We start from the raw sequence: 18984 nt of genomic DNA, 5'->3' as shown, positions 1-18984 counted from the left end.
AATTTTAGTTGGTTCACAATGACTCAAGGCTGTGCGTAAATTATTCAAGCTTCCAGTCATAATTTAAAAACAAAATGTTTGAAATGTAATTAAAAATTTTAGGGCTGGAACATGTTTTGGACTCGTAATTGGTATTTATTTGTGAATAGTAATAGGTTTGCATACCCGTAGAAAACGAATGTTGCGAAATAATATGATTGAATGCAAGCTGCAGTTAAGATCAAAAATATGTCCATGTCGTTGTATTTTGTTTTTAATTCTATTGGTATAGTATTTAAAGTGAATTAGGGGGTTGTAATTTTTGGCATTGGCTTTTTTATGTGGAAATATCGATTTTGGAACAATTTAAATTATCCCGGCAACTTTTTTCCAGTTTTGATATTATAGCTCAATCATTCGTATCCAGGTTGCAAAATCTATTCTATGCCTCGAGAACTTCGGTAACTGGCTTCAGTGAGTAATAAAACACCAAAGACTATGCATCACCATTTCTCCGGAACAGATGTACATTCCAGATACATACTAATTCCGGGTCCCTTATCCAACCTTTTGGCGCCTTGTCTTTCCCGTGAGAATTTCTGCCAGGAAAATTTTTCCGCGTGTAGGGTGTTTTTTTTGGGAAAACGATATTGGCACAACCTTTTAGAAGAAGAGTGTGAAAACTTATGTCGTATTTAAATTCAAGCAAAGCGTTCCATTGCCTTTGGTAGTGCCAGAATCATGTATGGATGTTACCTAAATGTTGGATGGAACTCAAGTGTTCCGCGCTCATTTATTTTTCCAAATGGGAGAATAAAGCTTAGAACACACACGGGTTGTAGCACTATCCACTGATTAGCTTCATCCAAGTCACGTTTAACATGTTAGCTCATTTCAAGGGATTTGAATCCTTGCCGAGTCAAATGCGACATGTCGTGCGAAACTGAGACGCAAAAAAGACTGAAAGCATATGAAGAATGCCATTAGTTTTTCCAAGTCTGTTGGAGACGTTTACTTGGTCTTCCAGTTTAGGGATAATTGTATGCCATCCAAGTTGTCAGTAGTTAGTATAGAGTCAATGTTTTCTCTTTGTAGGTTTAAGGAATGCTGTTCATAGAATTAGTAGTTACAATTTCAAGGCTTGAAAAAGCTATGCACAGTTATATTAAATCTCAAGGTTCGGTCAAAGAACAAATTCATTTGGCGAAGTTTTGGCTTTGTTTTCACAAAGTCGTATTTTTGAGAAAAATCTGTACATTTTGATATATCTCCTTGAGGATAGGAGAACTGCTCGAATACTCGCTAATTTTGGCTTTGGTTTTAACGCACACGTGACACTTAGACACGAGGGTAATTATAGAAATTCTAGGAATGGAATAAAAATAGAGGACTTACCTCAGTGAAACGTTTCTATTTCACAATGTAGTCGCCCCGTACACTAATGAACTTGGTCCAACGATGTTCCAATGGTTTGATCCCATCTCGAAAATTAGATTCCTTCGGACCTGCAAAATACCTGTTCTACTTTGGCTGTTAGTTCTTCGTTTGAAGAGAATCGCTTCCGCCAAGGAACATTTTGAACTTCGGGAAGAGATGGAAATCTGATGGAGCTAAATCAGGCCAATAATGCGGATATGGCCACACTTCGTATATTAGTTCATGTATTTTTTCCGTGGCAACGACGCTTTTGTGTGGGCGTGCATTTTCTCGATGAAAGATTACTTTTTTCCTTCCTTCCTTTGCTTCTTGCCAAACTTGGCCTTTTTTGTGTATGTTTTCATGTTCATCTACGCAATACCCCGCCAGCCGTCGCAAGGACGTGCGGCAGGGGGTGATAGGTCACCAGCCATTCTACATGTATTCCCTCCATATCCTTATGCATACGGCACCCTGTGATGCACCCAAAAACCCCGTGGAAAGTGGCGGCCGAGCACCATTAATCCAACCTGCCTACCCATGCTACGAGAATGATATGGTTAGTCGCTGTTCCTGTGCCTACACAAAGAGGATAGGAAAAAATCATTAGAAGAGCGCAGGTACATATGCAATTCAGACACTTATTACAGGTTAGTATTCTACGCGTTTCGGACGGACAATTCACAAATACACTAGACTTCATCTACATTCGCCTACACCCCACCCGGCGCAATGGCGTTCGGCGTGGGGAGTCTTGGGGAAGTTAAATCTCTTGCTATAGTTGGTCCAGGAAGTTAGCATAGCTTTATCCAGTAATTGTTTGACCTGTGGGAGGATAATCTACGAGCAGAATTCCTTTCGCATCCCAGAAAAGTGAAGCCTTTCCGACCGAAGGTTTGTTTCCCTTGGTGGTGGTGGTGAATCGAGATGTTTCTACTGCTTTGACTGCTGTTTTGTCTCTATAGCAGTGGACCAAAGTTTCATTTGTGGTCCCAAAACTGGTGCAGTAAATCTCTTTGGTTAAAAACGGGTAAAAACATTGTTCGGAAATTTCCGTATTTATGAGTCTGTAATCCTGCGTCAAGAATCGCGGTACCCATCTAGCCGATAATTTTCTCATATCCAATTCCACTGTTAAGATGTTGTAGATGAGCCCGTTCTGACGACATCTTTACAGCTTCAGCTATTTCTCGCACTTTTCAGTCGGCGATTTTCTATGACAATTTAATGAACTTTAGCAATAATTTCTGGGGTAGTGGCGCATTTTGGCCGAGCACTACGTTGATCATCATCTGAGCTGTTTCCGTCCAAACTTACACTAATTTGTCCACTTGGCAAGAGTTCAATATGAAGGAGAGCAGAGTGAAGGAGTGTGTTCTGAAATCGACATGAATTCCCTTTGCTGTCGTACCTTTATTTGCGAAGCACTACTCGAATCTCAATTTTTTCCATAATAACAAATCATTACACGTGAACAACGGAGAGGCGTCTGCAGCACAGATCTATTCCCCGAGCACTGACGCGTTACGTTTTTACTTATGAAGGACTACCTATTACTACTCCAGAAACTCGTTGTGCTGGCATGGAGATTCCGTGAACCGGTAAAACTACCCTCTTACATTTTAGCCATGTTACATGCTTTTTTGTATACTTTTGGTAAATTGGTAATGTTATGAGAACTTACGACATCGTTCACTGAATGCACATGTATGCATATTTAGTTATGTTATCCATTACTCGCATTTAAAATTTTCCAATTTAAAAATAACAATCTTAGACTTATTTTCAGGCTTGGTTTAATTCATTTTAATTTAGTGTGGCTTCCTGAAAGCTTAAAAATATGCACCAAAATGAATGCGATTGTGGTTTTCAATCTGCTGCAATGAAGCGACTTGAAAAATTCGTATGATGCGTATCATGCTATGATTCTGGAATTTGATGTAATTATAATGGGCTTGGCGATGGCCTTCCTCTTTTCTCTGTTAGGCCAATAGAAGCTGAAAACTGTTATAATATTTGGTTGTTTTTTGGAGGTGAGTTTCTTATTTCCTTGAATACTGTCGCGATTGCTCGTTTTAATCAATAAATATAATTAATTTTGTAAGAAACGATAGAAAATATCGTTCAGAAATCAGAGTTAGTTTGTTTTCACTCTTCGGTTTTCATAATAATGTACATTTTTGTCGAATATAACTAGCCACGTCCCTTCATGTTGTCCGTAATGGTCCTAGTACTTTAAAATCTTTAATGAAAGGCTGTTATAACATTTTGGCAGAGTTAGTTTCAAGAGACTTTTTCAATTTCATGCAAGTTTGGGTAATATCTTGAGAAAACACCCATCTTATTGAAGACGCAATTCATTTCAAAACTTATTTAGGCATTTTGATTATAAATGATCCTTTAAGTTATTTTCAACAATCCCTTGGAGATATCTCAAGGCTAATAGTAAGGAAATAAATAATTTTTTCACTGTAGTAAATTTAAAACTCGGCGGATCAAACAGTTGATACCAGCACGAAAAAGGAAGAAAAAGCTGATGCTACATGGAAGTAAACATGGTGGTCAAGATCATGGAGGGTGAAAAGGAACGTCATGGACGTATCGAGAGAATGCTATGCAGTAATTTGAATTATGGGCAATTCAACGGGTCAGTTTTGCCACTTAGTGAACGATGTTGCTTGGTGAACTTGGATCACTGGGCGCTGGGTGAGCGTAATAATGTTTTCCGTGAAAACAACGGGAGGGACGCCGGCCGGCCGGCTTGCGTCGGTCCCGGTGCGTGAAGTCGTCGTCCTGCGCTCCCTCTGTTGTTTGAGCGTGGAACTACGCTTCGTGTCGTAGCCGGCGTCTCGTATTACGGTGGAAGTGCAGGTTTGGGGGGGGGGGGCTGTCGTATTTCGTACGCCCGTGCGTACCCGCGCGCTTGCTCTCATCGATCTGCGACCGGCGTTCATTTCTTTTCTTCACATCGTGCGACTCCCCTCCCCACCCCCGTATTCGATCCCACTCTCCCTCTCTTGATCCCTCTCGCACTGCACGCCTACACGCAGAGCCACCCCTTAGGTCTTCCCTCGCTCCCCTTCACTCCACGGCCCTTCCTCCCTTCGGTCTCCTCTCCGCCCCTCCGGCCAGACACGCACCCCCATTCGCCGCCGTCAAAACATACCCCCCTCTCCCTCTTTCTCGAAAGTTCTCCACCCCCACTTCAGTTACGTGCTTTCCACCCCTGCATCCCTTATTATCCCCCCAGCCCCGCTTCCATCCGAGCTGCTCTTGCACCCCTTCCAGGAACCTCGCCAACTGCACGCTTCCCCCCAGCCCCCGTGTCTTGCTTCGAATAAACGGAACGGGGCTTCTGTTCGAGGGTTGTGCTAGGAGCTGGTTCGTCGGGAGGGGTGTGGCAAGGTTGTGGTGCCGGTGCCACGACGATTTTGTAGGGTTCAGGCGAGTCTTGCGTCCATGCCGATTTCGGGTGCATAGATGGTGGCTTAACTTCCGCCCCTGATTAAAAATGAAAGGCGACGGTGGAAACTTGGTCTGGTGGGATTCACGCTATCATTTTGACAGATATAATGGCAGGCTTCCGAGGCACAGAATGTGCATAATGGTCTTTGATATAATCTAAAGGATGGTTTACAGTATTTGAGGTTATGTTGACGAAGTTTGTCTTTGAAAGGTTTGATCGAGTGCCGTACTTGACCAAGACAAATTAGAAAAAAAATATTTTGCATATATAATGATAACATTACCAAATTATTTATTTTGTGACTTTTTTAAGGCATATGACGAGTAAGTCGTGTGCTTATGAGTTTTGAAATGGAATTCATATTTTAACACAGTTTTTTGTGGCTTGCACTGCTGACTCTGGCCCTAAATTTAGTTCAGCTCATTTCATAATAAGTTAAAAAAATTCTCCGCGCGTTATTTAACAATAAATATTTCTCAAAAGAAGTATATTAATTAACTATGAATCATTGAACATTTTCATCATTGATTATATTTATTCCTATCTAGGGATGACGGTTGATTGAAGATGGCCTCTCCGACTCCGTCGTTGGAATCATTGCCTGGAGCAAACTCTCTTGGTTCATTGGTTGACCATCTTGATTCCCCAACCTTACTCCCCCTTGGAAACTTGGAGACGACGTCATCAGTTATTGGAGGCTGCACTGGTGGTGGAAGCAGCAGCAGCAGTGTGAAGAGTGTGGGCAGCAGCACCAGTGGTGGTGGTAGCAACACCAGCATCAACAGTGGGAGCCACGGAGGCTGCTTTCCCTCCGGCGCCCCTCCTCTTAGCACGAAGTGCTCACTCTGCCATGAGACCTTTACTGCGCCAAAGGTGAGAGGGCATGACTTCAATTAGTAACCTGGTGACTGGTGGATAAGGATAATTTTTTTTGCAAATTTTTAATTACGTCGGAAACCAGCTTATAAAATGTATGTATCCGCGATGTGCCCATCTTCAACATATAGGTTCTGCCGTGCTGCTTACGAACTTTCTGCGCCCCTTGTCTGGAGAAACAACAAGAGCGACCGGACCGTGTGACTTGCACCCAGTGCCACACCGAGAGCACCCTATCCTCCCAGGGTGTTGCAGGGCTCCTAGCGGACTACGCTGTCACTAACGTCTTAGAGGCGGCTACCCTGGAATCAGCTGGTGGGTTTTCTTGCTCATCTTCCTCATCCTCATCGTCATCCTCTTCGGGCATCGGGAGTGGTAGTGGAGACCACGACCCCCACTGCACAGGCTGCAAGAGTAAAGAGTCGAGTGCTGTTGGGCACTGCCTCGACTGCGCCAACTATTTGTGCCCCAACTGCGTGATGGCTCACCAGTACATGCACTGTTTTGAGGGCCACAGGGTTCTCACGCTGGGCGAGCTGCAGCAGCAGGTTAAGGAGGATGGAGGGTCAGGAAAGTTGCCTGGAGTCTTGAACGGAAGCAGTGAAGAGAAGACAGTGGCCTGCCCGAGGCACAAGGGTGAGCCGCTCAAGTACTTTTGCCGCACCTGTAGCGTTCCTGTTTGCAAGGAGTGCACACTGATGGAGCATGGTCCAGGAGCTGGTGGCGGTGTGCACCACGAATGCGAGAGGCTGACTGTTGAGGCAGCTCAAGCACAAGTGGAGCTGGTTGGCAGTGCTGTCCGAGAAAGCAAGGCTAAGGCTTCGGACATCCGTGCTGCTCTTAAAAATCTTGACCATACCACATCTCGCTTACAGGTATGTGACTTTGATTTTTGTGTTAGCTAAAAGTTTTGTTAGTTGGTAGATCAGTGTAGTTTCCTTTTAGTACTAAAGAACCAAAACTTTCTGAAATCTAAAAAATTATTTGTGTTATGTTTTTGTTTATTTTTTACGATGTTGCTGAACTAAATTGTTTTTGAGAGCGAAGATAAATATTCATTATTTTTACCATGCATTATGCATTTTTTAAAGACGCAGTTGAAACTTGATCAATGTATCTAAATAAAATTTTTTTTTCTGTGCAAATAATTGTAATGACAGTCTATGATCTTTTCAAAAATTTCATGTTCCAAGCAATTTGTAAAAATATATCTCTCTATTGAGCAAGGAAATGAGGATATTTTTTGTTTTGGATATTAGACTTTTTTTAAGCTTAATTGCAAATTGGTAGCTGTTACAACCAAAGATGGTAATTTTTTTGGATTTGCAATTTTTGTAATTTTTTTCCTAAACAATTATGGGGATTTCGACATGTAAGTGTATTCCACTTCTCTCAAGCGCATCAAAGTAAAAATTGCAATTTTGCAGGTGCAGTACCACAAGGCCCAGAATGAAATAAATGAAACATTCCAGTTCTACCGATCAATGATTGAGGAGCGAAAACAGGACCTACTGAAAGAGTTAGAGAGTGTGTTCAATGCTAAACAGATCTCATTATCAGTGTTTGGACAGAAAGCCCAAGAGACAGTGGACAAAATTTATCAGATATCTGAATTTGTGGAGCGTCTCACCAAGTATTCATCCAACATTGAGGTGTTAATGTTCAAGAAGGTACTGGATACTAAACTGCAGGGTTTGCTAATTGGGGCACCTGATGCATCTCTCTTGCACACGGTGACAGATCTTGAGTTTGTTTCAAACTATCAGGCCATTCAGGTTGGAGTTCGCAACACTTTTGGGTACGTGCGTTCATCACCAGATCTCCCAGTTGGTCCCAGCAAACAACCTCCAATTGCTAGACCCACAAATGGCTCTTCAAACTCTTCAAACCATGCCAATGGGGCCATCGTGTCAAACATGAATGGAGTCGTCAGTGTAACAAATGGCCTTCACAGTCCACTGAATGGAGTGGGTGGGGTTGGCTTGAATGGGGTTCTTGAACGTCCGTACACGAATGGACTTGTGTCATCATTTGAAAATACGCTCATCTCAAAACGCTTCAGTTCGGGGGCCAACAGTCTTGGACCTTTCTCTGCATCTCTCGGAGACCTCAATCTGAACGTGCTCAATCCATATGAGAAGTGGTCCAATGGAGGAGGAAGCAGTGGTAACGGAGGAGTAGGCGGTGGTGCTGACTGCATCTTCCCAAATGGTGTTGGCAATAGTGGAGTGGGGCTGAATGGAGGTGGAGACCATTTCCCAATGCCTGGAGGACCTGGGGGAGGGCCTGGGGCCATAGGGGCAGGAAGTGGCAGTGGAGGGAACAGCGGGGATCCGATGCTTGACCTGACATCCAAGCTAATGTCCTCTGCAACCATATTCCCACCCAAATCCCAGATCAAGCGACAAAAGATGATATACCATTGCAAATTTGGCGAATTTGGAGTATTAGAGGGTCAGTTCACAGAGCCTTCGGGAGTGGCAGTCAATGCTCAGAATGACATAATTGTAGCAGACACAAACAACCATCGTATTCAGATATTTGACAAGGAAGGTCGCTTCAAATTCCAATTTGGTGAATGTGGGAAACGTGATGGCCAGCTTCTCTATCCTAACCGTGTGGCAGCAGTCAGGACATCCGGAGATATAGTTGTGACGGAGAGGTCGCCCACACACCAGATCCAAATTTACAATCAGTATGGTCAATTTGTGAGAAAATTTGGAGCCAACATTCTACAACATCCTAGAGGGGTCACAGTGGATTCAAAGGGGCGTATAGTTGTGGTTGAGTGCAAGGTGATGCGTGTGATCATCTTTGACCAAGGCGGCAATGTTTTGCAGAAGTTTGGCTGCTCCAAACACCTTGAGTTCCCGAATGGTGTGGTGGTGAATGATCAGCAGGAGATATTCATCAGTGACAATAGGGCCCACTGTGTAAAGGTGTTCAACTATGAGGGTACGTACCTCAGGCAGATAGGTGGGGAAGGTGTGACCAATTATCCAATAGGGGTGGGTATAAATGCAGCTGGTGAGATTCTCATCGCAGACAACCACAACAACTTCAACCTCACCATATTCACCCAGGAGGGTGTCCTTGTGTCAGCTCTCGAGTCCAAGGTGAAGCATGCCCAGTGCTTTGATGTGGCATTGATGGATGATGGATCAGTTGTTCTTGCCTCGAAAGACTACCGCCTGTACATCTATCGGTACGTGCAAGTTCCACCCATTGGGCTGTAAGGAGAGGATACCAAATTTCCCCTTCTCATTTTCCCCAACTATCCCCTTCTCTTAAGGAGGCTGTCTTCCCCATGGCATCTTCTGCTACCTGTTGATCTGTCTCTGTCAGTCCTCACGTAGGGGCTCAAAAGAAGTGTCAGCACCACAAAGTGTGAATAGCGCCATTTTTTTCTTCCCAATGTTTAAATTGGCAATATTCGAGAGACCATGAAATATAGGGAATGAAACAGTGCGATGGGACACTTCATTCCTATGTGTTCTTTTTTTTTTTGGGTGTCCTGGTCAAAGACACATGAAACCGGCTGTTTTAATTCGCTTTTGTGTGTGTGTGCGTGTTGGCATGGCCAATAGACTCGCATGTCGGATGGAGAGAACCATCTGCCCTCCCCGGCTGAGTTACAACCCTTGCCTTGTGGGCCAACCCATCTCATTAATTCATTCTCGCATTCCTCACCTTCTCTGTTGCCCACCACCGAACAGAGATCGGTGGGGGCGGTTGTTTTCCATTTGGCACAACCCCCTGGTGGATGCGCCATTCCTAGCCTCGATGGACGTTCCCCATCAGGGATGTGCTACCGTTATTGTTGTTGTAATTAAGACATATCCCTCTAGGTATGTTCCACCAAATGGCCTCCTCCTTTCTTACTCCTCGATGTTAAATACTTAATTCTATCGATTATGAAGGAAAAGGCTCTACTGAGAATGTCTTTGCGCAAGGATGTAGAGGGAAGACTTTTTTAAGATTGTTTTTATTTAATTCGCCTAGTGTCTGGCGAGGCCACAGGCGTGCGATCTCAGTGGACTGACTGAAATGCGCACCCTACTTAAAAGATTTTTCCCAGTAGGGGAGAAGGAGATGTGAGTGAAATCATTTGAATAATATAGCGACCATTCCTTACACTTTCGTTTGTGCATTTTTAAGAGGAGTGGTTTGTGCAAGTTAAGCTGTTGTTGTGTATTCTAGTTCATCTAATGCTGATTTCTTCCCTTGATATATTAATATAGCTAGTTTTGTATATTGTATCATGTTAAATAACTCATGAAAAAGGCTCTGCGAATAGTTCTAAATGGAATATTACTTGGCTCAAAACAGCACGCTGATTAGGCGTGGATTGGAGTAACTTTAATGAGTCTGCGATTTTTTTTATTATATTTTCATGCTTGGAAATGGCCAATGGGTTTTGACCAAACTTTCATCCATTAGAGTCACTCACTTAACAGGGAAAAAAATGATGGTGCCAAGCCATGTTGTACAGTTCTGGCATGAATTTAAGCACCTGTTTCATATAAGCTCTATTTTTAATATACGTGTTTTTTGTGCTGTTTTGTGACATTGTACAAGTAGATAGAGGTACTAACAGTGAACTGTTTTATACATTTAAGAAATCCAAAGAATCATTAGAAGGCAACACTGTTACATATTAACCTTTTTTTTTTTAAAACTGCTTCAATCCATTTTAAAAGCAGTGTTGGCTTTCCTTTGTTATATCTTCTGTCCTGTTAATTCCTTGAGATTTCATATGCATCCTAGTCACTTGGAGGTGTGAGTACGACGATTTAACCATCCCATGACGTCATTTCAAACTATCCTACGTCCGTGCTACACTATTATTATTGCTTATTATTAATAATGTTTTTCAGTTTTTTATTATTTAAGTTTGATGGATGTACATGGATTGGTGCTTAAGGTGTGGCATCCTTCTTGTAATGTTATGTTTATGCTGCCTAAGTTTAAGATAGATGCAGGCTCCTCGTGGAGAATTACCTTTGTTGTGAAATTGAAAAGCTATTCTTAAATTAGTTATCTCGTGAAAGCCTAATTGGCAGGAAGATTTATATTATTGTTGGCTTTAATGTGAAACTAACATCTTATTTTTATGTTGACCAGGAAAAAAATTGTGCATTTCAAGTGCCATTTTACTTTGTTTTAATCATAACGTCTTCACTGGAGTCTTGCCCATATGTTCTTGGCCAACATTATTTTGATCTTAGCAATATTTATCGGTTTTTTATTTATTCATGTTTGCTTTTCTTTTATATAATGCAGGCATCTCTTAATTTTAATTAAGGATGGTAGTTGTTTTTTAAAGTATAAATGTTTCCTTCTGGTTTTTATGCAATTTCTGCACAGTTGTTTCACATATGTATCAGGCTCTTTTGTTGTGCAAAAAGTTTAGGTGTTTTTTTTTTCTGGTTGACATGGACATTAGGACAAGCCTGGTGTTCAAGGAAGGAAAAGTTTTGATTTATTGAGCCGTTTGATTGCATTTGTAAATTATAAAAAGTGTCCTGCTATAAATGATTGTATGTTTGTTGTTTTTATAATATTTCAATAAGTTTTGCTGAGATTTTTTTGTTTTCAGTTATTTTGTTGTAACTTCTTTTTATTAAAGACGGCCCTTTTCTTAGTGTTGCGAGACTCAAATTATTTTTTTTTGTTCATCCCAAGAAGTGCTTTGTTATTAGTATCTCTTGCAGAGTACAAAAGTCTTGAAAACATCAGTCTTGACATCAAGGGTCAGGAAGATTTTGTGAGTTTTTGGCAAGATGAAAGAAAGTGTGTGGTGGTGGCTGTCATTTTGTAAGTCATGTCTGATGAAAATTTTTGTACTTTTTTCTATAAATGATTGACATGACGTCTTCAGATTCAAAAATACAGTGTGTGTTGTTTAAGCAAAGTTTGTCACAGAAAAATTTTCCTGGCCCTTGAAGACTGCTAGCAAGTGAAGTAGTAATAAATTACCAAGTGAATTTCCTGTTTGAAAACTCATCTCTCCATGGGTTTATAAGTTACTCACATGCCAACCACCTTTAAATATAGACATCGTATAAGCCTAGTGATTTCTGCGAAGCAGTAGTTCATCCCTTGATGTCCAACACCACTCCTCACGTTTTCCATGGTCTGACCCACTTAATTGCTTGTCAGCCATAATGATCTCGTCAGTTATCAGCTGGTCATAGGTGGCCTATCGTTGAATCATTTCTAGTAGTTATGGAGTCAATAAATTGCCAAATTTGAATTTCAGTAGATATTGCTCAATGATGACGCTTGTTAGTAAATTTTATTACCAGTTTTGTTTGATTGAGGCCTAGTGTGTTGGCTGAAGTACCTCTTTCAGATTACTCACTAGCCACTGTAATATGCCTATGTGTTGGCGTATTTGTTTCCACAAGATAAGGGAAGTTTTTTAATCAATTCCAAAATCCCAGGTGCACCAAGAACCCTTCGCAGTCCATCAAAATCCCCACATATTTAGATAAACTATAGTACAAACAGTGTGAAGTTTTTTTTTTGTTTTCATTTTGCAATGCAAATTCATTTATATTAGAAATGTGATGTGTTGTGGCTTGTGAAAAGGGAAAGACTGATCTGGAAATTATGAACCATGTTGCCACTATAGCTTTTTGTCTTTTCTACAGTTTGCTGCAAGTTATATTAGTCTTTCCCGCGAGACGTTATCTTTCTTATTTCATGTGTTGCTTTGTTGTCTTTTTGTCTGAAGCAGACGGGATCTAAACATTTTCCAAACTATGCCTGTGTCTCCCCAATAGTGTATTCTGCCACATATACATCATCTCCCTCAGGCATTGAACAAATGCAGCTGCAGAAAGAAGTAATCCCCATCGATCATCTGCTTTTTTAGTCTGTGTCCATCATCTTATTTGTATAATATACACATACGATGACATTGTGTGTGAAAGTACAGGTGGATGTTGGTTTACCTTCATTGAAGTCAATTAATTTAGGGATCATTATATATATATATGCTGAATATATACATATATATATATATACATATATATAAATATAAAAACATCCATGGGTGTACATAGCTTTTCCTGCTTTTGTAATGCAAAGTGCTCCGTGGACTTCTTGTATATATTTATTACATTATTCTTAAGGGGTATAAATATAAATAATCTACACAGCTTTGATGTAACACGATATTGCAGTTCTGTGTTAGGCGGTGAAATATTTTTGCATCATCTGCGGTAGCGTGACTTAATTGAAAAATGCATTCTTAATAAAGATAAGAGATTAACGTTTGATATAATAGGATACCCATCGCATATTCAATGGCGAGGAACCTATTCTGGATATTCATTAGTGTGACTGGTTTATCATATTTTGCGAGTATGGAAGGCTGAGATTTTCCAATTTTGAGAATGGGTTTGGAATGAGTGGGGTTATCCCTGAAGTGAAGTGATTTCCTTGCGCTGTGAGGATTTTAGTCTACTAATATGGTGGGTCATGGCTTTTTCGAATCTTAGCGTTTAAATTATTGATAGCCTCCCATGAAAATATCCACGAGCTAGTGATTTTTTAAGAAATAAATCTTTTCATAATCCACCATTCATTTGAGGACCAATAAGATTGTAGGCTAATAATACCTAATTAGGATCAAAGGGGATTGTCTTAATTGGCGAGGTTTTTCGGCCCACAAGTTTTAATGAGATCTCTGTTCCATTTGTTAGCCTGTCGTCAAACAATGGAGCAGTTGATAAGGAATTGGTGGTTGAAGAGGCAAAAAGAATAGAACAGGATGTGATTGAAACAGCATGAAGGTTTCAGAACAATTTTGTAGCCCAATATAGGTGCAGCTGATAGCATGTGCTGGTATAAACAGCTGCTTGTGTGAGAGAGTGTGGTGTGTGCTGTGGTCATGTATTTGACAATTGACCCATTGGTTGCTCTGTCAGTTGGCTTCAGTTGTCAATTGCTGTGGTGCATGCATCTTAATGGAAGAAAATTTCCAATTTTTTTCTGAATCTGCCTCATGTTCTGGCCTTCAGAATTGTGAAGTACACACACAGACACGTAGTAGTATTGAGGTGATTGATATTCACGTCTACCGCATGTGATGTGTAGTTTTTTCGAACCATGTATATCATTTTTTTGGTGGAAGCTTTTTTGCATTACTTTTTTTCTTGGCATGGAACATTCCAGCTGAAATATGTGGTTAGGCGTTGGTTACGTAATGCAATAATTTTTATCTTCTACCGTAGCCATTTTAGTCGAGAAACATTTCTCCGTGTGGAGAATGGAATTGTTTGCCGTCTCATCTGATATTTTAAAGAAAAAAAGGGGGCGGATTTCTCATGTCAAAAAAAAACCCAACTATTTCAGCAATGTTTTAGTATATTCCTCATGAGAAAAACATAACTGTTTTCAGTGGCAAGTATTGAAAAATATGTTGTTGATAATTTTGTGGCGAGGAATATGTTGTGTGCATGTGTATGTAGAAGTGTGTGTATGCGTGCATTCGAATTAACTGGGTTTTGCTCATGTTGTTGTAGTTTTGGATGTCGAATCTTATCAAAATGGTTAGATTTTTTAATGAAAACCCTCCGGAAAAATAGCAAAAACACCAACGTGATGCGGTTGGTGCACTGCCTGCCCGCGTGCACAAGCCTCATAAAAAAAGTGAGCACCATTATTTCATAATAATGACTAAAAATGGATAATAACTTCTATTGACAGTTTGCTCTCCTAATTTCCTTCCTTTGTGCGTACTTGTATATTTATGAAAACAGACTGTGATCGTTGGAATTGCCTTCCCGCACTGAATAAAAAGTTGTTTTAAGTCCTACGAATCTGACGTATTAAATTTTTTTAATTTTTGTAGCGCTTAAGAAACTAAAAAATTTTCATCCATTTAATAAAGTCTGTCTTTGAATGTATAAATTCTTCTTCCAAGTGCTCGCTTTTTGAATTGTGGCTAATGACTACCAAAAGAAATTATTCCATTGCTACCTCTATACAAAATCTCCGCTGGCCATGGTAGGGGTTGTGAGGTGGTGAAAAGTTAGTGGAATAATCCAGTCTTGTGGATTCACCTCCACTCAATACTTTCGGTCACTTCACAACCCCATACACTTGAACCATTCTTCTCCTTCCAATCTCTTCCTTCTTGCCTCTCAAAACCTACCCCTCTGAGCGATTAACCTTAAAATAAGGAAAATATCTCTTTGCTCTGTGGGGTATGGTTTAATTAATTAGTATCCATTGGAGCACTGTCATTTAATAATCAGTCATTTTAAGCCTTCACGAATACCTTGATGTGTAAAGAGCATCCTTGTTTTGATCCCATTTCTTCCCTAGTGTGTTCACGACCGCTTCAAAGGTTGTTCGTTGTTGATTTGTTGTTTATTCCATAGTGATCTATACAAAAAATATTAAGTTCCCAGTGAGAATAGTCAAGATAATTATCCTGGGTCGTTGATGTATTATCCCAACTCGTTTCCTACATGAATAGGCATTTCTCTCGATCATAAGTAAATAGGGGAGTTCATTAGAGGCTAATGGTCTCTTGTTTCATAGCTCGCTAAATATAACTGCTGTTACCCCTACCATTTTTTACAAAAGCACTCCGATGGCTCCGATTCCTCAGCAGGATAGTGGACCAATCAGATACCGATAGGATATTTGACCGAGTCCTTCTCGGCGTTTCACAAACAAGCAAACGGGTCTCAACAAACAGAAGTTATGTAATATGAAATTTATTTTAATCTTGCAGTTAAAGCAGTAGCTCCGCAAATAAAACAGTACGACCATCCTCCGAAACTCCATGTTTAGAGCATTTGACACCGTAGGGTACAATACAAATCCATTCTCAGCCAGTTAAAGATTTTTGAAAGTAAATAATATCATTGAGTCTTTTTTCTGAAGCTGCTCGTATCACATGCGATATATTTTCTTGGACCAAAACAGAATGAAAAAGGAAATCCGTGTGAGTCTCTACGCCTATTTTTTTAAGACTTCTCTGGTATCTACTTGTGTTGACTATGATGAATAATATGTATACTGACCGATTTGCACGCATACACACAACTTCTCTGATGAAGAAAATTTCTTATTCGTTAGTACCGTTTTCCGGTTCTTGCGACCTCCATTTAAAAATAGCCACCCCAGATCACACCTGGAAGCATTATCCGAAAAACCGGTAATTCAAAATACTGTGCCTCGAAACTCATTTTATCAAATCAACGGCAGGAATTTTTCAACGAGAACACTTATGTGAAACGGATCTCTTTTTTAGGATTTCATTAAGTCCCTTGTCCAATTACATATAAATTCAGTGAAATGTTAAAAGGTACCTAAGAGAAGCTCGATCCACAACAATTTTAGTAGCCTCATCAACCTCCCAGGTTATTAACTTTCCAAAGTAATATATGTATACATATACCCAGAGTTATTCTAAACTCTTAATTTCAAGAGTTAAAAAACTGTCGCCAATTCCACAACTGCCAAATGAAAAAGTTTTTTAAAAGTTGGCTATGAAGAAGAAAGTCCGGATATTTATTAGAAAATCTGCTGAAGGTTGGGTTGCTTCGCAGCCTCTTGGTGTTGAGTTAATTACATGCAGTACTGCTCCGAGTCGGGTCATTTATAATTGTAGCCTATTTAGTGGATGGTCATTTTGCAAAATCTCCCAAAAACGTATATAGAAAAAAAACTTCCCTCCTGATGGGAGTATTAATATTTGTCGTTAAATAAACATGGCTCAACGCCAGTCAGCCTCAATGGAAATGTTCAAAATGTTAAATATATGTCCCCACAATTAACTGTATTAAAACGGGCATTTTTCACACAAAATGCCTCGTATGTTTTTGTGTGCACACGAGAAGAAATTTAATACGTTGAAATATCCATTATTTTGTGAGCCTGAATGCACCGTAGAGACTCAAAAGAATTTCTGTACCTATTCTTCCTTATAAGGAAATATTTTTCTGTCCTGAGCAGTCCCAATTAAACACGTTGATCTATTACATAAGGTCTATAAAACTGAACTAAGTCAACAGGCAATGTACAATTAATGTTGTTTTTCTGAACTGTTTGAACGAATTTTTCAGCATAGGCTTCAAGTATAATATAATGTAAATAATGTTGTGAGGCATTTATTCAACCCGGCACCCTTTGTTGGTTTTTTCCTTCCCAGGAAGAAAAAAATTAAACGTCGGGGTACACATAATTGTATAAGGAGAATGTTCATACTTCTAAATCCGTACAAACCACCCAGCAATCTCCCAAATAATCCCAACATACCCCCTCACCCCGACCCCCCCATGTAACGGTATTTTCGAGGAGTTCATCGGGCTTTTAATAATCATAGTAATAATGTTGTATTGTTGTCTGCTCATTATTAATATTTAAGAATAAGTAAGAATATATATTGTGTAGAAAAGGAAGCCAGCCTTTTTGTTAAAAGGATGGCCCCCTTTATCTCTGGATTCATTAACTTCTCTCTTTTTCCTAATGACTTAAACCTCATGTTGAGTATGCATTCAAGTGAAGTCTTCGACCACGGTAGACGTGCTGTTTGTGTATTCAGTGGCCATTTATAAGAGATCTGAAGTTGGGTGAGCGCTCCCCTTTTTGCCCAAATTGTTTGGAAATAAAATCCACGAGAGACCTTTTTCAATAATCTTCCCTTGCCCTCTCTTCATCTGCCGTGTGGCCCTTTTAAGATTCAGGGTATTAAAAAACGTAGGTGCTTGACAGAATGGGGAGGTGTATTGCTTTCACGTGTAGTGGGCCAAGCTGTTAATAAAATATATTAAAAGTTTGTGGGCGGCGCTTTGTGTGTGGTAGGTAGCAAGCAGACTTAACAAAAAAAAGTAGTCTTATGATGTTCGTGCGTCTGAAAGGCTCGTCACATGAAAAATTTTCCGAGTGTAGATAGGCGGAATGTTTTTCTTTGCCCTGATGCATTGAGAAAATGTATGATGGTCGCAGGAAGTGTTTTTTTTAAATGCAGTGCGTGAAGTGTGATTTGTGCTGTGGAAGATTTGCTGGAAAAATTCTGTGGTGCCGCAATGACCCCTATGAAAAGAGCGGCGGCCGGAACAATTTTTTTATGCATTCACGAAGAGGTGTAGATGTGGTTGAACGAAAAAAAAGGACGGCTGAAGATATAGATGTGTGTCCTGGACATTACGGAAGGTAAACGGGGGAAAGCTCAGTTCTGTGCTCAACCTAAGAGGAAATAAAAAAAAAGGTTTTTCTTCGGAAGTTCGGAGGATTTTCGAGGGAAGAAAAATGGATGGGAAATGTTTTTTTATACACAAAAGAATTGACGATACCGTTCGCGGATACAATTCGAAGTGAGGATTATTTTCTCGCGTGCCGGGATTCGCTCCCCGTCGTGGAGTCTCGAGGAGGAGAAAGAAAATAAAGATATCCGGCCTTTTTGGGGGAAAAAATGGTGTGCATTCTCGTAACGCCTATTTGAATTAAAAGTGTACGGTTATGAAGGGTGGAGCAAAATGACATATTGAGCGATGACGTAAGAAAAGAGAAATATTGAAGACCCCCTTCTGTCGATGCTACGATGACCGTTCCCTTATTCAAAGCAGCAGGCAAAGGCGTTCCGTTTAACCTTCGCTATTTGAGGAAATAACGACGTCATTTTGGGAAAGGTAGAGAAGGTTTCGCACATGGTTTACTGTTGGACTTGTTTATATAAAAAAGATAATTGTTTTTCTTACCTACCGACTGACCATATATATAAATATATATATTTATGTGTAACCCCCTTCCCAGTTGTTGTTATTGTGTGTGGTATACTGTGGTACAAACAAACGCGGCACGTGTGCAGGTGTTTCGCCGACGGGGGAGGAAAATTTGGTTCGGAGGGTTGAATGGGGTGGGCTTTTTTTTTGGCTGATCGGGGAAGTGTGCGTGTGTGAAATGAAAGTGGATGGAAGGGGAATTGAAGAGAGACACAAGGATTTGCGAGGTAATGTGTGTATTTTGCATTAGGGGGCAGTCGTTCGGGTGTGGGTGGTGACGACGATGATGATGATATTGGGTGTTGTGATGGGAGTTATGAGAACAGGGTTTCGCCGCGAATCACTCGTATGAAAATGTAAGGAGCATTTACAAATTAAATGGTCGAGGTCTCGCGTTGGGGTTTTTTTACGAGAAGAGTGCGTGGTTTTTTTGTCAGTGTTGCTAGTCCTCGACTGTTGCCGCTGCTGTGTTTTTTTTAGGGCTCCCATAATGAATCA

General features: G+C 40.5%; 1 protein-coding gene across 2 annotated transcripts in view; it reads left to right on the top strand.

The window, feature by feature from the left end:
* Window positions 1–11535, top strand: part of brat (brain tumor) — a 121696-nt gene extending 110161 nt beyond the window's left edge. For both annotated transcript variants that reach the window (XM_071596854.1, XM_071596855.1), the window contains 3 exons: window positions 5410–5734; window positions 5869–6612; window positions 7165–11535. In XM_071596854.1, the coding sequence (XP_071452955.1) occupies window positions 5429–5734; window positions 5869–6612; window positions 7165–8973 (2859 nt within the window). In that variant the 5' untranslated portion in view covers window positions 5410–5428 and the 3' untranslated portion in view covers window positions 8974–11535. The remainder of the gene's footprint in view (window positions 1–5409; window positions 5735–5868; window positions 6613–7164) is intronic.
* The last annotated feature ends 7449 nt before the right edge of the window (window positions 11536–18984 follow it).

Source organism: Hetaerina americana, unplaced genomic scaffold (genome assembly GCF_022747635.1).
Source record: "Hetaerina americana unplaced genomic scaffold, ioHetAmer1.1.p SCAF_8, whole genome shotgun sequence".
In the NCBI taxonomy this organism is placed as follows: Eukaryota; Metazoa; Arthropoda; class Insecta; order Odonata; family Calopterygidae; genus Hetaerina; species Hetaerina americana.
The sequence above is the reverse complement of the archived record's forward strand: the minus strand, read 5'-3'. Positions and strand labels throughout refer to the sequence as shown.